The sequence below is a fragment of the Ostrinia nubilalis genome, chromosome 23, assembly GCF_963855985.1.
Source record: "Ostrinia nubilalis chromosome 23, ilOstNubi1.1, whole genome shotgun sequence".
NCBI classification, from domain to species: domain Eukaryota; kingdom Metazoa; phylum Arthropoda; class Insecta; order Lepidoptera; family Crambidae; genus Ostrinia; species Ostrinia nubilalis.
In genome coordinates this window covers 1,435,855-1,454,740 of record NC_087110.1, presented here as the reverse complement: position 1 = coordinate 1,454,740, position 18,886 = coordinate 1,435,855, and the positions used below count along the sequence as shown (strand labels likewise).

General features: G+C 37.0%; 1 protein-coding gene across 1 annotated transcript in view; it reads left to right on the top strand.

Moving 5' to 3' along the window:
- The window catches only part of LOC135083160 (uncharacterized), a 137,505-nt gene that overhangs the window by 80,761 nt on the left and 37,858 nt on the right, over positions 1–18,886 (top strand). The window contains exon 3 of the mRNA XM_063977895.1: positions 8,147–8,352. Within this exon, the coding sequence (XP_063833965.1) occupies positions 8,147–8,352 (206 nt within the window). The remainder of the gene's footprint in view (positions 1–8,146; positions 8,353–18,886) is intronic.

Here is an 18,886-nt window from a genome sequence, read left to right as displayed (position 1 = left end):
GCACCAGGTGTTATGTGAGTTGCAAAAACGGGAAATATATTCAAACTTATTACATGCGTACGAATCGCGGTGGTCGCGGGCACATCTCGTTTCTCAATAAAAATGTGTAGTCTCATGTACACGCACTTTTACGGTCCGCTTCTACCTTCACCACATCCAACACCCACAGGAATGTGCGAAAGGGAAACTTACTGCGATATACCAGGGTAAACGTTCTGCGTATTGATTTTACGGCATGGCTGGAGACTCATTAGGGAGGCCATGATGACAGACCAGGTTAAGGATGTGAGGGTTAAGTGTTCATATAGTTAGGGAGATGTTAGAATGTTATTTGGTGGTGTCCTGATTTTGAGTCTATCTAATTTTTTGACGTTTATTAAAGTTAAAGCACAGAATAATAATAAGTACTACGTACAGAAGTTTTACTTCGCGATGGTATTTAAAAGAATGTATGCCCAATGCCATTAACAATATGGTGTAATTTAGCTTGTCTCAAGAGTCAAGCACCATTTTGTTGACAAACGTCAGTGATCGGCACTGCGCCGAAGCTATAGGGCTGACTTCGGCAAAATGATGTGACGTGAGGTGCCAAACTGTAGAAAATGGCGGAGGAAATACATGATTTAACATGAATTTAGCATGAATTATCATGAATAATATTAACTACTTATTTACCCCTCAGTGTCTTTAGGCAACTTAAAAAAGTACATTCTGTGTTTTTATTATTATTTAGGCAGTTAAATACTGCACAGTATTTAATACACCATTTTCTTTATTTTTTTCCATCATACACAAGAATACGCGTGCGTGAGTCAATGTTCGCTCGTATGTGAGGCCTTGTCGAATAGTATCCTGTAGGGTGCCATCGTGCGTGTTTTGTTTTCGATGTAAACTCGCGGAGATGAACAGGCCTGGTTAAAGTAAGATGGTGCAACCCAGCCTTAGTTGTAGGGCTTACAACTTGTTACTTATTTACAAAACGGTTTTTATGGTGAAATCAAATTGTTACGATTTTTGATAGCATTCTAAAATAATTTCTGTTCTAAAATTGGTCTTTGAAAACTTACAAATACAAAATGTTTTATTAAAACAACACACCGTTCACAATTACATTTATGAATTGAATAAAATTATCTCGTTTGTTTATTATTGTGTAGTGAGTATAAATTTAGATGTGCTTTTAAATGATTTAACGTTATATTATTTTAATTATTTGCAGGCAGCTTTTAACTAAAATATTATTTAACTCCGAATCTCTATTAAGATGAAAATGTAAGTAAATTAGTTATTAACACGATTCCAGTTGATTTTGTTAACTATCTAAATAATTTTTGTTTGTATTGAATAGGCTCTAAAACTACTAAAAACGAAAAAAAAAGTTAGTGTAAAATACTGGCTCAGTATAAGGTACCAAACTTGGAAAATATCGCTGTTTGGTATTTATTATACAGAGGCTGTTTTTGCCTATTTCTTTTTTTAAATTGTTCCCTACAAAGATGATTTTTGGATATTTTCCTAAAAAAATTTTGGAGTTCTTCAAGAATTTACCGTAAAAAAGGGATAGTAACTTCTCCATCACGAAGAAAATCGATGTTGTCTGACACATTATTTATTTAAGGCCTTCATCTTGGCTCATCCTTTTAGCCTGTCATTTGACACCATTACGTTATTAATCGTTTTCAGCAAACCTTTTACAGTTGATAGATGATTGTGATGATGCTCCAGCGATGTATCAGCTTTGTTTACTCGCGTTCGAACTGGGTCTTGTATCGATATTAAGTTACTTTAAATCGATATTTGTATCGATCCTGGTTACCCGATACTAACGCCCGTATTCACAAACATTACTATGAGATCTTACAGTGCGCGTGGACGCACAGGATGACACACGACCCAATCACAGAGCTCTATTCAACGCTGTGCGTTCGATTTGCTGCTTTACAAGCAAGTATCATTTGTGAATACGGGCGTATACTAATACCATAAAGAGGAAAGATTTGATTGTATGTTTGATTGTATTGAATAGGCTCCAAAACTACTGGATTGATTTTACAAATTCTTTCCTCATTAGAATCGTAAAGTATTTCTGACGAATTTAAGTGGTACGAAGTTCGCCGAGTCACCTAGTATTGAATGAAGTATTTTACCACGTTAGGATTACTTAGGATGTTCTACGTTCAATTTATAGGTACTTAGTAGACAGAGTTACTTTTTAAATTTACCAACATTATTCGAAAACCTCTCTGAATTAAGCACATTTATCAACCCGAAAAAAGATCGAATCCGTATGAACTTGAGGCGGTCAGTATTCTTTGTATGAAACTCCATACTGCAACGCACACTTATCTGCACCGTAACGTAAACGCCTCGCCTCGCAATTGACAACGCGCGAAAGGCGATGACAGCTCGCAAAGGCGATAAAATATGGTGTTGATCCCTTTCCGAGTAAATTTTAATTAAACACCTTGAAAAAATTGAACTACGTAAGGCGGGACTCAAACCCACGACCTTCCGCTTGCGACTGCTCTTCCAACTGAGCTACATACATATTATGTAATGTAAATAAGTGCGACTTTCCCACAAACATGTACACACAATGTACCTACCAAAACAGGAAAAAGACGTTTATTTTACAATCCCCTCCGACTATTCGCAGTAACAAAACATTTCTCTAGATTGAGAAATTGTGTTTACGTGGCTTGAAACCAAATGCAAGCAAAAAAGTTATGCTAAACAGAAAATTGGGCAACCCGGCCTAACTGTGCGGTACAAATGAAGGTAAGGGAAATCTAGAAGTAAAAGAATCTGGGTCTAACCGTGAATATAAATGGGATGAACGAATCAGCGTCTTTAGAGATCTGTAATTGTGCTTTTGTTAAGACAGCGAGTAATGAGGCCTTGTAATAAGTAGCAGAAAATTAAATGTCATAGAGCGATTTATGTACTCTAATATTACTTATAAATAAAGAGGAATGAAATCAAACCAAATAGTTTTTGCAGTAGGCCCTTTCCAGGGCACTTATAGGTACACGTCCCAAATATAGCTTGCCCTACCACCACTTCGGGATAACATTATGTGCAACTTCGGGACGTCCTGTGGCTCAAAATGATGACGATGACAAAGTTTAAAGATATTTTTCAAATTACTCGTATACAGGGTGGAAACGATAAGTGATCTCACTGGATTATTTCTAACTATACATGATATCAAAAAACTCGTTACTGATGACGAGTCATGACTGTGGTAGTACTAAATGTATGGAAGAAGGAAACATTGAATTTTTGGATAGATCCCGTTTATTCTGTAACCTATTATTAAGTCATTGAACGCCGAGACGCTAGACACAATGGAAATTGTATTGTTCGAGGCTCACCGGTGAGCCGCGTGGCGTCCAACGTGTTAATACCATTTGATAGAGCTCATGAAGCACTTTTAGGATCAGTAACCAGTTTTTCAATATCTTGTATAGTTTAGAAATAATCGAGTGAGATCACTTAACGTTTCCACCCTGTATGTTACGATAAGTGATTAGTCTGTCTTAAATTTTAATGTGTGTTCGATGCTAATACCAAAGCTTTATAGCTTTTATAGGTTGCCAGGGTAAATTATTTTAACTTTAAAAAAAAGTAAAAATTCCGATTGAATCCAAAGTAATGTTTGCTTGAAATTATACTTAATGGTAGTAATGGCACGATCTATCTACGGTTTTGGCATGGTTTTTACATTTGGGAGGAAATGTTCCATTACTGTTTTCACATTTTGATAAGATAGATGATCACTTTTTGGGATTTATAAAAGCGCTTTATACCCAACACTCTTAGTTCTTAAGTCGAATTGTATTTTGTCGAAGATGCACGACTGTTTTAGTTTGATTGTGTCTTTAATCACTTTGCAACAACTTAAAAGCGGTTTAATATATTCAATTTATCTGAAATACGAATATTACTGAAAAATGAAGACCATAATGAATTTGTAAGAAACATAATTTTCTTAAAAATGACTTATTATTATGAACTCTAGATTTTGTGGATAACCTGACCTTCAAATGACCTACGAGTCATTTTTACTCTTGTTACTAAAACCCAAGTTCTGTTCTAAGAAATACGTGAAAAGTAGTAACAAAACAAACGACAATTACAAGTTTCCGCTTCCATTACGTCTACTTTGAGGTCCTACTTAATATTTTACAAAATCCGTATTTATTTTAGCAAAATTCAAGCACTAATGGAATTACTTCAGGAAGTGTTGAAACACTCAATTCAGTCCAACGAAGGTCTCCGTCTTCCAAGTTATGGCCAAAATGACAGGCATTTGGTGGTCCAGTTTAAAGTTTGATGCTTGAGTTATGCTTGCTCAGCATTCTCTAATAGATTTGTAACGAAGTTATCCGATGGACGGACGGAGTTGCTCGTTCGATAAGGAACCAAGGTGTCTGAATTAGGAATAATGTTTGAGAATTGTTACTAATGACCATTATGTATTCCAACTGATTCTACTTGATCATTGGTTAAAGTTATTTTATGTTCTCGTTATTTATAAGTTGCACAGCGTGCTATGGAAAGGGCTATGCTCGGTGTTTCTTTACGAGATCAAATCAGAAATGAGGAGATCCGTAAACGAACTAAACTGACATAGCCCGACGGATTAGCAAGCTGAAGCTGGCTGGTTCACTCGTCATGTCTGTGAACAGGCGCTGCTTTCGGGGACTGGTCAATCCAAGTTATTCCAATTTATGTATGCGAGTCATTTCTACTAGTATTTAAGTGTGTAATCTGTAAGTCTAGATATTAGCACGTCACTACCTTGTTTAATATACCACGCAATTTTGTATACCCATTCTTATAAGATACACTATACAAGAATGCATGGTAAATTCAGTGAACTGCTCCTGAATCGAATGTACCTACTACTGCTATTTCTATTTATTTATATTAACCGGCAGACAGTGGTGACTGAGTTTGTTGCGGCGCTTCTTCTCAGCACTTGCCAAATGTTGGTCTCGAAGCGCTGGTAGGGTAAAAAGATTATGAGACATGTAGAGGCTCCTTAAGAGCAAAATGACGATTTGTAAGAACTATTTATTAGTCCAAACAAATAAAGAAATTTTGACTTTGACTTTGACTTTGAACGAACTAAAGTCGCTGACATTGCCCGACGGATTAGCAAGCTGAAGAGGCAATGGGCAGGGCACATAGTACGCAGAACTGACGGCCGATGGGGCAACAAGGTTCTGGAGTGAAGGCCAGGCCACGTACTGGAAAACGCAGCGTTGGACGTCCACCCACAAGGTGGACCGACGACCTGTTAAAGGTAGCAGGAAGGCGCTGGATACAGGCCGCTACCAACCGGGTAACATGGAAAGCATTGGGGGAGGCCTATGTTCAGCAGTGGACGTCCTATGGCTGAGATGATGATGATGAATACCTAGGTACCTACCTACATACTACTTTACGCTTCAATTTAAATACAAATCACAGGTGTATCGATGCCAGTTTCCAAGAACACTTTCTCTGGGGAAACAAGGTTAAGAACTCCTAATATCTTATCATGTTAAGAATAAAAAAGTAACCGTTTCTATTTGAGGCTTCTAAAAACAATCCACTGAAACAATTCAAGCGAATTCAGGTAAAAATAGTTTAGGATCTAGGAAAAGTACTACACTACCTTTTATTGAAAAATGAAATTTTTATGTAAAAGAGGGTGAAATACCTCTGAGAACCAGCATCGTGGGCCATGACATATGCTGAGTGGGGTCCCCTTGCTATGGGCATCGCAATTGCGACAAGGCGGCAATGCTCAGTCCACGATTTCTTCTTTGTTTTCTTGTAGTTACTACGGTTATGTGTTCTAATAGTAGTAGGCCTACCTATTTTTATTGTTATGTGCCAGTATTATGTTTCTTTCTTTGTAAATAAGAGCTAAACATTTTTGCGGGGAACCAATCTAGTCTCGAGTTTGGATCTGAAAATTAAGTCACAATCATTGTAATTGTTACGAACTTCATTGTCATTTTCCATCAAATGAAATGCTGATCAAGACCATCTTCATGAAGTGCGATGAAGACTTTCTATGACCCAAAACACGCTGAAAGTCACGGGTCGAAGCTATAGAAATTACGTTGTCAGGTGCGAAAACGTCTGTGAGAGATCTTATTAAATTTCTCAATTCCCAAACTTTCAGCTCCGAAAACGTAACTTAATTTAACTTTCAGGCTTCAATCGATTTCGATGTCAAAATAACTCGTCACCAAGCTCTCGAGGTATGGCGGAGTCAATAATTACAAGTCTGCTCAATAGGCTCAATGGGCTCATTCATCTTGAAGAGACTCATTAAAATTATTTAGGCCTTTGCTTTCGATCTTCCGGGCACGCTTGACCTGATTGCCAATGGAATATCGAGGGCTTTGGCTTGATTTGTTTCAAATAACGAATAGTATAAATCAATGGATTTCAAATCTAGGTGAGTAGGTATAATTATGAAATTAATAGACTACTTTGAAGTTGATATAATATTTTGAACAGCACATGAAGCACTGTGGTTTAGTAAGTACCTAGTTGATATCTGAAAAATCAATTTAAATAGAAAGACACGGGTCTTAACGCGACGTTTATTAATGAGTTACATTATGTACTCACGGCTTGACGTTTTGGCTGCTATGCTGCAGCCGTGGTCACACGCAGAATGGCGGCTCGCGGCAACGTCCATTCGGGCGGATAGTTACTGTGACTGTTGTGTGTTGTGGGTGTTGTGGTAACATCACTAGTGCTGATGTGTGCATGATACACACTCTTCGTGACGTGTTGTATTTTTAATACTTTGTGTATCCGAATTTCTAATGCGACACTGAGTTTTGAACTCAGCGCATTAGTTGGCATCTCTCTATATCTCTATAGTTGTGACTGTAGGTTCAGTCAACAGCACATCAGGCTATTTATGTTTCAAAATAGCACTTATTTCAACTGCTTATGACACAGAATTTAATATAAGGTAGTTGGATAAGCCGTCCTTTGAATTCCGGCTAATTGAAATATTGCCCGCATCGAAATTCTTATTAGATGATATTCTGAGAATTACTTTTAATAAACAAGCAAATACATTTTTAATCAAGCTCCTATTTTGTAAATTAATAAATAAGAATCTAATTAACTCCACTCTTTCTAATTAAATTTAGAATCTTGCTTTACGATTCAGAGCCTTTGTTGGCGAACTTACGTTTTATTTTCAAATGGATCACTTTTATTTTGTGGAGAGCATAACTCTTAAATTTGCATTCGGTTTTAGCCTAAGTAGGTATTAATTTAGCAAAATATCGCTGAAACAAGGAGGTTTTAAAGAGATTCAATTAATTATGTATGAGCTAACAGACGAAGGCTTCTCGGAAAATGTTTGAACGAAATTGGGGCTTGAAAAATGCGGTGTGGATTTTTGGGCTTTCTTTTAATTATATTATTGGATGTGTGAATATTCGTATTTGATATTATATTACTGTAGGTATTACATAGATTTTTCCCGCGGCTTTCGCTGCGTGAATTGTGAAATAACATAGGAGATTTCTACTAAGAAACAATCTGTTCTCTGGTTCCAGAGATTACTTCGTGCAAACAAACTCACAAACTACTGAGCTCTTTATGATATACGTATTAGTATGATATTATTATAGGAACAAGATTAAATTTAACATAACAATTGAATAACAGACTTGTTAACCTAATACTGTTTGTCTTTTAATCGTAAATAGAGTACTAGTTATTTGCATAAATACCGACACCTTGTGGATTGCGCCACGCTCCATCACGCTTCGAGACAAACAATTGCCATATGCTAAGAAAAAGGTTCCGCTATAAACTCACGCCCGTATTCACAAACGATGCTTACTTAAGTGAAGCAGCAAATCGAACGCGCGCCAGTGTGCAATAGAGCTCTGTGATTGGTTCGTGTGTCACCCTGTGCGTCCACGCGCACTGTTAGACCTCATAGTAATGTTTATAAATACGGGCGTCAGTCACCACTGTCTGCTGGTTTAATGAGGGAAAGATACGCAATCTTTCTGATTATCCCTGAAAGACTTTTGGTTAAGATACTCCAAAAACGTTTTTTAGTCTCAAAAGTCTAAGCATTTTTTTTAAATCTACCCTCGTGTTCCAGGCCCATCACCACCGACGCTCCCATCATCAGCGCCGACCCTCAAGAGCGAGCACAACGAGCTCACTGTCTCTTTCCCTCCTCTGGACGATCTTTACCGAAACACCCCCGAGAAGCACTTCGGGACTGAGAATAACACGGTCGTGACGTCACAAACTGGCTCTACCGCACTCCTGCCGTGTGTTATAAGGAACATTGGAGATGGAATTGTGAGTATTTTTAGTTTACTCATTTACGTAATGAAATAAGACCGTAGAATGTTGTCGTGCGAACAGCTAGGGACTGACTTAAGGCCTATTCAAACCTGAGCGATATTCGCTGCCGCTGTGGGTAGAGTACATACCACGCGGGTTTCGCTCAGGTATTTAGTATCAAGTACCGCGGCAATACCGCTTAGGTCTGAACAGTATTATTACCGCATACCCAATGGGTTTTCTCTGCCGAAGACGGTAGCGAATACCGCTTAGGTCTGAATAGGCCTTTACACGGGAAGAATGTCGATGTTTTTTTTTATGCATAACAAGGCAATTGACCGAAATCGCACCTGGTGTTAAATGAGATGCACTATAGGATGGTACATATCTGCCTTGTAAGTGCCTATTTACTCTCGCCTTAAAAAGGCCCGGATTATAGTGTTCGGTAAAGACAGCAGAAGGCGAATTCCAGTCCCTAGCTGTTCGCACCCATTATTTGGACTCAGTTAAAATATTTCCTCATTCTTCTCATCCCCTTTGCAACATTTAGGCGACATCACGATGACAACCCTTTCAAAAAGGATTATAATGGTGGATTTTATGTTCCAAAATTAGCTGGCATTTAATAATCCCCATCAAAATCCCCATCGTAATCCCCATTATGGTCATTTATATCTCTGAATATGGAATTGGACGTTCAATTAAAAAACATGCCACTAGACCCATCTACAAAAATGGTTGGCATTTTTTTATCCCATATTTTATGAAATTCTCGTGAAAAGCAACCTCCAATATAAACCAATCTTTTAAAATGTAAAGCTTATGAAACGTTTATTTTTACCAACATTTTTCTTTTCAACGTACCTACATTTTTTTAAATCTAGTGCACTAGGGCTTGTTCGTAAGGTACAAAATATACGGTTCGTTCGTTCGTTCGTGTCAGCCGAATGACGTCCACTGCTGGACAAAGGCCTCCTCCAAGGTTTTCCATCAAATATACGGTAACTCTAAACAATATTGTAATAAAGTTTGACAATCAGTAATCAACAGTCTAAGAAATCACAACATATCTATATTTTTTAATCACAACGAGAATCTCACCTTATGGAAAGTAATGATCAGGCTGAAGGTGGAAGCGAACTTCACCAGAAATCAACCACAGAGGAACTAGCTATCTTACCTTACTGTCGGAACCCAACAATGCTGTAAACATTGTTGTTATGGTGACAGACTTAGGTAAGATAGTGGTAGCTAGCCAGGCGGACTTAGAATAAGCACTTGCCGAACAGAAAAATCTGCCTCCACTGAGAATCGAACGGGGACCTCTGGGTCTGAAGCAGGTGGTGTTACCACTAGACCACAGAGGTTAATTATGTGATAATGTAATCAAAGAAAGCAAAATAGGGTTATATTTGATTTAAATTCAATTGGCCTGAAATGCTGATCTCACCAGCATATTTTTCACATTACACAAACATCAAATATGTACTCTCCCTAATTTAAAGGGCAAAATTATTATATTTTCTCCCCTGAGGCAGCCCTAGCGAGCTGTCCGCATTTTTCTGGCGAAAACCAGAAAAATCCTCTTACATCCGCACATATTTTTGCGGGAAAAATATGTCTGCGAATGAATTTGGCTCATATGACTTTGGGATGGCGCGCCAGATTTATTATAAGATTCAAATTCAAATGTTTAACCATAACCGGAAAATTATGCGTGAAAATTTCAGTTTTTCAGATGTTAAAATTCTGCAGCTAATTCGCAGATTTTCAGTTCACTGAAAATCCCAAAAGAGAATGCAAATATTCGCATTTTGACTCATTTCCTTTTATTTAACTTTACATGGAACACAAACAGCGGTAGCGCAGTTATGATGAGGAAAAAGTGAACCTGTGTAAGTAAATATGATAAAATGACGAGATTTAAAACATATTTTACTTGTGTAAATAAATGAGTTGGAATGATGAAAATTAAATATATTTCTGCGTAAATGTTACAGTTAAAACTCATAATCAGTCAAACCCACATTCAAAATATTGATTATGGGCATCAGCGAAAACCACTTTTGACTGAAAAATTCTGTCAAAAGTGGTTCGACCACTCTAGTGTAGGTTTAATAAAGTTACTAAGTAGGTTCGATTCCCGCCTTAGGCAGTTCGATTTTTTCAAGTAACTTATAATTAAAGTTACTATGTCTTAGTGGTCTATTACGATGGCTATTTGACCTCAATTCACACAACCCATGCGATAAAAAAAGTTACGAACGTTACAAGAACTATGCTCATTTAGTTTCAAAACGTGTTCAGACCCAGGAACTGAACACAAAGAGGATTAACTTCAGCTACCTTATTAAAATTTCACACCTAATTAATTCAAATACAGTGAAATCACATTTTAAGTTTCGGAATTATTAACCATTAGGCCCACGGCCACCTTTGTGCCGCTCAAAAGTGTCTGAGTTTCATAAAATTTGCATCAAAACTCTAGCTTTTGTAGCCCAGAGAAAACAGCCACATCGTAGCTTTGTTTGACATTAAACTCAATCTTTAAAACTAACGATTGTGTCTGTTTAATAACACAGCATTTCACTAAGCAATAGTTTTTTTACCATTAGGTGACTGACTGACGCACATAAAATATCCATAAACACATATAATTCATTCCCAACTTATGTCACACAGAAAAATAAACACTATGAGTTTCTCTGAGTTACTTCCACCACTTTTTTTGAGCACCAGTCATATTATGTTGTCCCAAAGTGGTAAACCACCATTTTGGGACAACATAATTATACATTTGGGACGTAGACGTGGGACGGACGAAAAAGTATTTTATACTTTTTAAAAGCCTATTCGCAAAAAATAATTTAGTTTTATAACGTAACTCTTGATTTGAAGTGATCTGTGTGTTCTCGTCTTCCATCTGACAACCCCCAGAATTCAAAGGGATAAGGAAATAAGGTGAACTTGTCCTGAGTTGCCGTTTAAATAAATTAACTGAACCCGTTAAGGAATTGAGAACCGTTATCATCAAGACCTTGCTTGAGATAAACCCGCTCTTTGGAGTTTCGATGGTTTTTGGCAGCCATTTTTAAAACTGATTCCACCAGGTTCCAGGTGATTCAAAATTCAATGCATATTAGTAGTGAAACGTTTTTTAAATAATGTTGATTGTAAATTAAGTTTATATGAATGAATGAAATAATTTATTGTCAGACCGAGGTCTATAGTCATAGACTTATATATCACTTAGCCTAAAGTTTAACATTTGGAAAATCGGAAATCTTGCTTTAATGTGAAATAAAAAACACATTAAGAATCAATTCAGACTGTAAAAATCACCGCCTACTTACCTATTACAAAGCAGCCGAAGCATTTTTAAACACTTGTCATAAATTATCTTGTGGTTGATTGAAAGTACCAAACAGCAAATTACTTTTACTCGTAAAAAAAATTTCTTTCTTTCTTTCTTACTTTCTTTCTTTCATTCTTTCTTTCTTTCTTTCTTTCTTTCTTTCTAAAAAGTACTTTTTAGATAGGAAGTTAAATCAAGCCTAAATAGCCTGGCTGTTCTCATTCAGGCTGTACCTAGATTCCAAATTGAGGCGGACTTATCTGCCTCGACCGTTTAAATACAGAATCAACCCGAAAATGAAAAGGGAAAAGCCGTCATAAAGGATTAGAACTTGAAATTAAACTATGCTAAGTACATACATTTAATATGAACGGTTAAGTACTCATAAAATTAAGTACATTTCGTGAGGGATTTGACAGAATATGTTCACTACTTTTTAACGGAAACTGTCATGGTTTCTTTTTTAATCTATTAATTAACCACTACATTAATTTGCCGTGTGGTTCCGACAGAGTATAATTAATAGGACCACTCACATTATTCCCGTGGATGTTGTAAAAACAGCGACTAAAAGACAAACACGCGAACATCAGGCCGTCTGGTCAGAGTGAGGAGTAAAGTAAAAGACCAATTCCTCTACTGGCCTCTGGTAATTTACAGGGAGAGGTTGCTCCTACAGTGGAGACTAGCGCCCGTATTCACAAACATTACTATGAGGTCTCACAGTGTGCGTGGACGCACAGGGTGACTCACGAACCAATCAATGAGCTCTATGCAACTCTGTGCGTTCGATTTGCTGCTTCACTTAAGCAAGCATCGTTTGTAAATACGGGCGTAAATCAATGACCTAATTTTAATAGTGACGCTAAGCTAAAGGCCATGCTAAAATAAAATCATATTTACAGAACCTAAAATTAAAATAGTTGTGTATTTGGCATACTTATTTCTCTTTCTTTTCTTTTCTTGTATTTTGTGTTTACAAAGTGTCTTCTATCTTCTAATTGGATTACCTATACTAATGTTTTCTCACCCTGCATATGAAGGCATGTTATGAGACAGAAGTAAAACACAACAGAGCACAAGTTCAATTAAATTAATCTCTGAATCCTTCAGCACTCAGACTGCTTTGATGATTCGCTCCCATCATATCATTAACATTAAACTCGTTTAGATAAGACTGCCTCATAAAATTAAGTTATTTATGACTTGTTTACAAAAGTACCTCGGAATGTACGGTAAAGAAGATTTAGGTCAGTAGGTAAGGCTCCTTTATGAACGTATGTGATAGTGTAGTTATATTACAGAATTCTATTAGCCTATGGTCACTTACTTTTTAAATAGCTACGAAATTATATTTAAGGCCAATAAATGACGTCATAGGTTTATATTTTAAAACAAAATACGAACAATCGCAATACAGAAATCAATTTATGACAATTCATAAACATATTTATTTAATTAGTGGTATTGAATATCGAATTGTGTAAATTAATTTATTTAACGCGTTCATCAATCGAATGCCCAGCAACCTCGCGATAATTGTTGTGCCTGAACTATGCATAAATGTTTACAAAATTATGAAGTAACTATACTTACAGCATCAGCCCATAATTATGTTGTCCCGAAGTGGTGGTTGGGACGTGTGTTCAATGGAAAAGGCCTAAGTATTAAATAAATAGTGTAATTTTGATTTTGATACATTGGCATATCGAGCTAAATGCTCTGGGTTCTTATAATGTTTTAATAAGAGCTATTTGCTACAAATATTTACCCTCTGATATGCTTTTGTCTGTACATATTAATAAAAATGAAAATATAATATCAGCACGACCTTAAACCCTCAATGGAGGGTAAGTGGGGTAATCGGGGAGAATTAACTTTACCCCGTATTCATTTACCTTGGCGTCTCGGGCACAGATCATAAACCCTTACGGGACATTTGGCTACTGCTTTGTTTGTTTACCTCATCGAAAGAAGGTTCTGCCACAGTGTAGGTGAGGGATCCAGGAGGTTGATTTTATTTTTATTTATATAATATGAATAGTTAGGACGTGGTAAGCTATAGCCAATTATGGAATTACGTTTTCATAGGATAATGTTAAAAATTAAAATCATGTCATGTCAGAAGTATTTTGTTTGGCACTGCTTAATGTTAAAGCAAAATCTGTTGCATCATATGAAGCTCCAAAAACTTGTTAGTTTAATCAATTAAACTGAGCTAAAGAAATTAACGTATGTATTTGTAATTTTAGTTTTTAGTTAATCGGGCTGTTTCTTCTATTTTTTTCTTAGTCTTTTTAACAGTCAATGATAATGATTACACAGAAATCTAAAAATGAGAATAGAAACGGTGGTCTAGATTCTTGTCTAAAAAGCTTTTCCAAGTCTCAACCCGCTAGCATAAGGAATGAGTTTTGAGAAAAAACTTCTCAGTACAATCTGATAACCCACATGAACGAAAAAAACAACCTCTCAATAGTTTATTTACCTACTATTACTGATTCCACTGTGAAAACAACGTTCAATTATATGGAAACATGTTCGCTATCTCCCAAAATAAATCAGAACTTACTGTCTGAGAAATAGAGTAGAAAATTATTTGGAGACTTCCAAGGGACGATTTTGCGCTCGATGGACGATATTACGGTTTTGTTTTTCAACTGGGACTCGTGTGGATTGTATCAAGTATTAAAACAAAGCTTCTGTTTACACGTTCGTTGAAAGATATATTATTTTTTTACGATCTAATAAGTTTCGTCCAACATGAAATTTAGAGGAAAGGTCAAAAGAAGGTGGACTTGTTTTTAATTTTTATTTATTAACCCAAAGAGGAAGGTCTTGGCCTGCATCTCATCTGATGGAAAGTGATGAACAGGCCGAATGTGGAAGCGAGCTTCACCCGGAATCCTCGACCACAGAAGAACTACCTATCTATAGGTAAAATGGTGGTAGCTACCCAGACGGACTTAGATCAAGAATTACCACCAACCATACTGAGTAGACAATTCTGACCCTACTGGGAATCGAGCCTGGAACTAAAAACAGGTGGTTTCATCTGGACCACAGAGGTGGTTTATGTCCCTAGTTTAGTAAATAGAGAATTGGCCTTTCTTCATTATGGATTCAGATCCCAATTTAGGGACAGACAAATTTAAAATTTACAGACTTGAATGCACCTGATGGTAGATAAAGAAATATTTCCATCCTCCAGAAAGCGCAGCGTAGGACGTACACCCACAAGGTGGACCGACGACCTCATAAAGGTAGCGGGAAGGCAGGCCGCTACGAACCAGCCATTGTGGAAATCATTGGGAGATGCCTATGTTCAGCAGTGGACGTCCTATGGCTGAAAATGATGATGATGATTCTCCAGAATCGATTGAGTCCTGTCAGACACCTTAGTGACCTTCTAATCTGACACCAAGATAGTCAACTCAATTTTCACCACAACCCAGACAGTGCCAGTAATCCGATAGTTCCATACTAAAACTTAACGAACTGAAACGTCTACTCAGAGACCTTATCCAACCGTTAAAAGTAAATAAAGTAACCCATAAAATCTCACTAACGACATCTGCACAACAAGTTTTTCTCACTTACCTCCTGTAGTTGGTTTACAGGTGTAATGAAGCGATTTGCTCTCACATAATTATAGTCGCTAATTAGCTAGTGTAGGCCGTGTTACGGCGTTGTTAAAAGCACCTATATTTCAGAGGAGGGTGGCCATCATTTTGAAATTTAAAAATACTTTTTGAGAATTCTTCGTATAACCATTCTTAGTATATCAGTTACCATCAGGTGATCCGTCTGCTCGTTTGCTTCCTGTCTCATAGAAAAAAAACCACCAAAAATGTCTGTCTGTGTTACTGTTCTTTTTTTTTTTTTGTTTTTTATTGTTACCATGATACTTTTGTTTTTGTTTAACACGGGTTCTCGCGGAAGACCAGCTTCTTGGCATGCCCTTACGAGCATGTCAGGATAAATGCTAAGCTGGAGCCTATTGACACAGTGGCCCACTATTTTCTTCATTCGTTTTGTGTTGTTATTGTTTATTAATTGCGCTTCTGTGTTCAATAAAGTCTATTTCTTTCTTTCAAAAAAGGTCTTTAAATACCAAATACGCAAATTGCTAACTTTACAAAATATATTTTATCCTCCTTCCACTAGGATACACCGATGACGCTTCTCCGGTTGATCTATTGATAATTATTTTCCTCTTCAATCCACTGGCGAATTGAATAGTATGTTTTTTGTACCTCAAATCCAAAGGTGAATCTTAGGATTTTTTTTCAACCCACCGGTGGATATGGATAATTATCCTGTACCTTCAAACTAAATGGTCTTTTTTACTGCATAGGTCTCGAACTCTATTCTAGCACTAGATTTGCGGTGAAATAAGTAACCAACTTTGACTCGTCTATATCATACAGAATTAAGTGTCAACAAAATGACGACTAGAATATTAATAAGCAGTCTTTTACAACACAAAGGATAGTCTGTGTACTATCTGTCAATGTTAATATGACAGCCACAATGATCTGCATATTTAAAATAGTCATAGCTACATTCACATGCCAGCTGCGCTGATGAGAGAAGCAGCACTTCTCTATGACACTCTGACCACTCCACACCACTCATATCTGACCACTTTTGTACCACACTATCTCTGTGAATAATATCTTTGGATCTTTGAAAAGAAGCTATAAAAATGGTTTTTCCTACCTGGCTTTTTAAATTATGGTCACCCTACCACCAGTAAACGTGACTGCGCTTGTTTCACGGCTATTGCCGTAGAAAAGCGGAGTAATTAATTCACTAACGCTAAGCTCTGCTCGGTTTATGTGCGCTGTTTACTATGACAACATAGCAACAATAGTCAGTAATTACATCGTACTACTGCCAGTGCGGCCTAATATTTGAATGCGTGAAGTGTTGCTTTGAATTTTGTGGTTACTTGAATAACCTAAAATGTATGACAGACAGGTACAGCACCTCTAGCGGCTACTTTCAAGAACTAAAATCTTCATAGATTTTTTGACGCACATGCTAGCGAGTACTTGCTAACCTAACATAAATCTACCTTACACCTAACGTAAACTCATGGTAAGCACACTGGTCTTTACTCTAGAATCAAATTAAGGTGATTCTGGTATATTAAAAAGGCCAGTCTCCTGTGGTGGAGACTGGGTCTACATATTATTATTATTTTGGGCCTTCATATGCGCCAGCTCGACCAGGTTTGATCTATTGTGGCAGCCCTTGTGTTTAGAGTTCACTGCTTAGTCCCGTTGAGTCTACAAATTTCCAGATTCTTTGGAGCGTGATATCTGCTATCTCATGCGGGTGCATGATGTGTCGCCCGAGATGGATACTTCTTTTGCTCATAAGCGGGCCGCATGAGCAAAGAACATGCATGGCCGTTTCTTCTTCTGTATGGCAGAATCTGCACAGAGGTTCCTACAGGAGACTACATAACCTGATAATTATGGTGAAGATAAAATGGATGATTTGGCTTACATTCCCGGCCGTACATGTCGGCCGTTTGGTGTAGTGGTTCAGAACGGACTACTATGCCGAGAGGTCCCGGGTTCGATTCCCGGCCGGGCAGAAATTGAAATGATGAATTTTAATTTCTGTGACGGGTCTTGGTGTTACTATGTATAATATGTATGTATTTAAAAAAAGTATATAAGTAGTATATCCGTTAAGCTAGCACCCATAACACAAGCATATTAATTGCTTACTTTGGGGCTAGATGGCGCTGTGTGAGATTGTCCAAAGATATTTATTTATTTATTTATTATTTATTATTCCCCACGCTGCGGGTAAATTGGCCCTATTCCGAATTCGAAATCACACAGCCATAGGTATAACTTTAATGAAATACGAGTAGGTAGTTATATAAATAAAATAAAACCTGTTAACGGTCGCTATCTTCCGATTAAAATATCTCAAAAATAAAAGCTTAAAGCCACTTGTAACCACAAAAAGTGACCCGGCCACTTAACCTGGTCTGCCAGGCGTGAACAGCGCAAAGAAAAATGATATTTTAAATTAATCTTAGCTGCAAACGTTGAGCGCCCTCTAACGACTTTACTCGGGACTTCAATGGTTTTAGGGTTCCGTAGGAGAGAGGTATTCCTCGAAGCGCATCCATTTTGAGGCGCACCTAATGAAGCGCACCTATGTTATGTTACCCTGGTACTTACTCTTAATTAGAGATGAAACGGATATCCGGTAACTATCCGGTAGGCCGGATATCCGGCCTAAATTTACTATCCGGCCGGATACCGGATAGTAACTCACTATCCGGCCGGATACCGGATGTTAAAAAACTACGACAATTTCCTATTAATTAAATGAAATACATTAATCTTTGAGGTAAATATCAATAAAATGGCTTATAATAATGACGGCTTTTATTTAAAGTCCATACTAAGTACCAAACCATATTAAGGCCTTTCAAAAAATGTATTTCTTTTTCTGGGCTATTCACTCTAATGACGAATACATAAATAGTATACAGGGTGGAATTTTGTAATGCCACCTGAAGGGAAAGTACTCTTTAATACTGTAGATAGAAAATTTTACTGAAAGAAAACTTTCCTTTATTTTTGAAAAGAAAGATAACTGCATTCAAAGATTTTCGAATTTTTTTCGAAAATTCTCTACCATACCATACAATTTTCTGTAAATGATAACAATAATTTAAGATTTCATGGTTTTCCTTTCATTTGATTTATCAAGTTTGTTTGAGAGATTTCATCCTTATACTTAACCCTAACGATCGATGCAATAAAAATACAGGGTGTAATTTTTAACAGATTTTATTTGGTTCGATTCCCGGGTGTAGCAGGCAAATTTTTATAAATCATTGAATGCAGTTCTATTTCTTTTCAAAAATAAAGAAATGTTTTCTTTGAGTAAAATTTTCTATCTACAGTATTAAGAGTACTTTCCCTTCAGGTGGCATTACAAAATTCCACCCTGTATATCTGTTAATGTCGAAATATTGCCTAATAAAAAGGCGACCTTTTTTTCACTGATGGTCTGATGACATGATGCACGCAGTTTAGTCAGATTACGCAGCAAGTAAACTAATTTAATTTTCGCTATTCAATCACAAACGATTGCAACCGAAATCGCCTGAAATGATTTGCCCCCTAGACAAGTGGCAAAATCTGACATTCTATT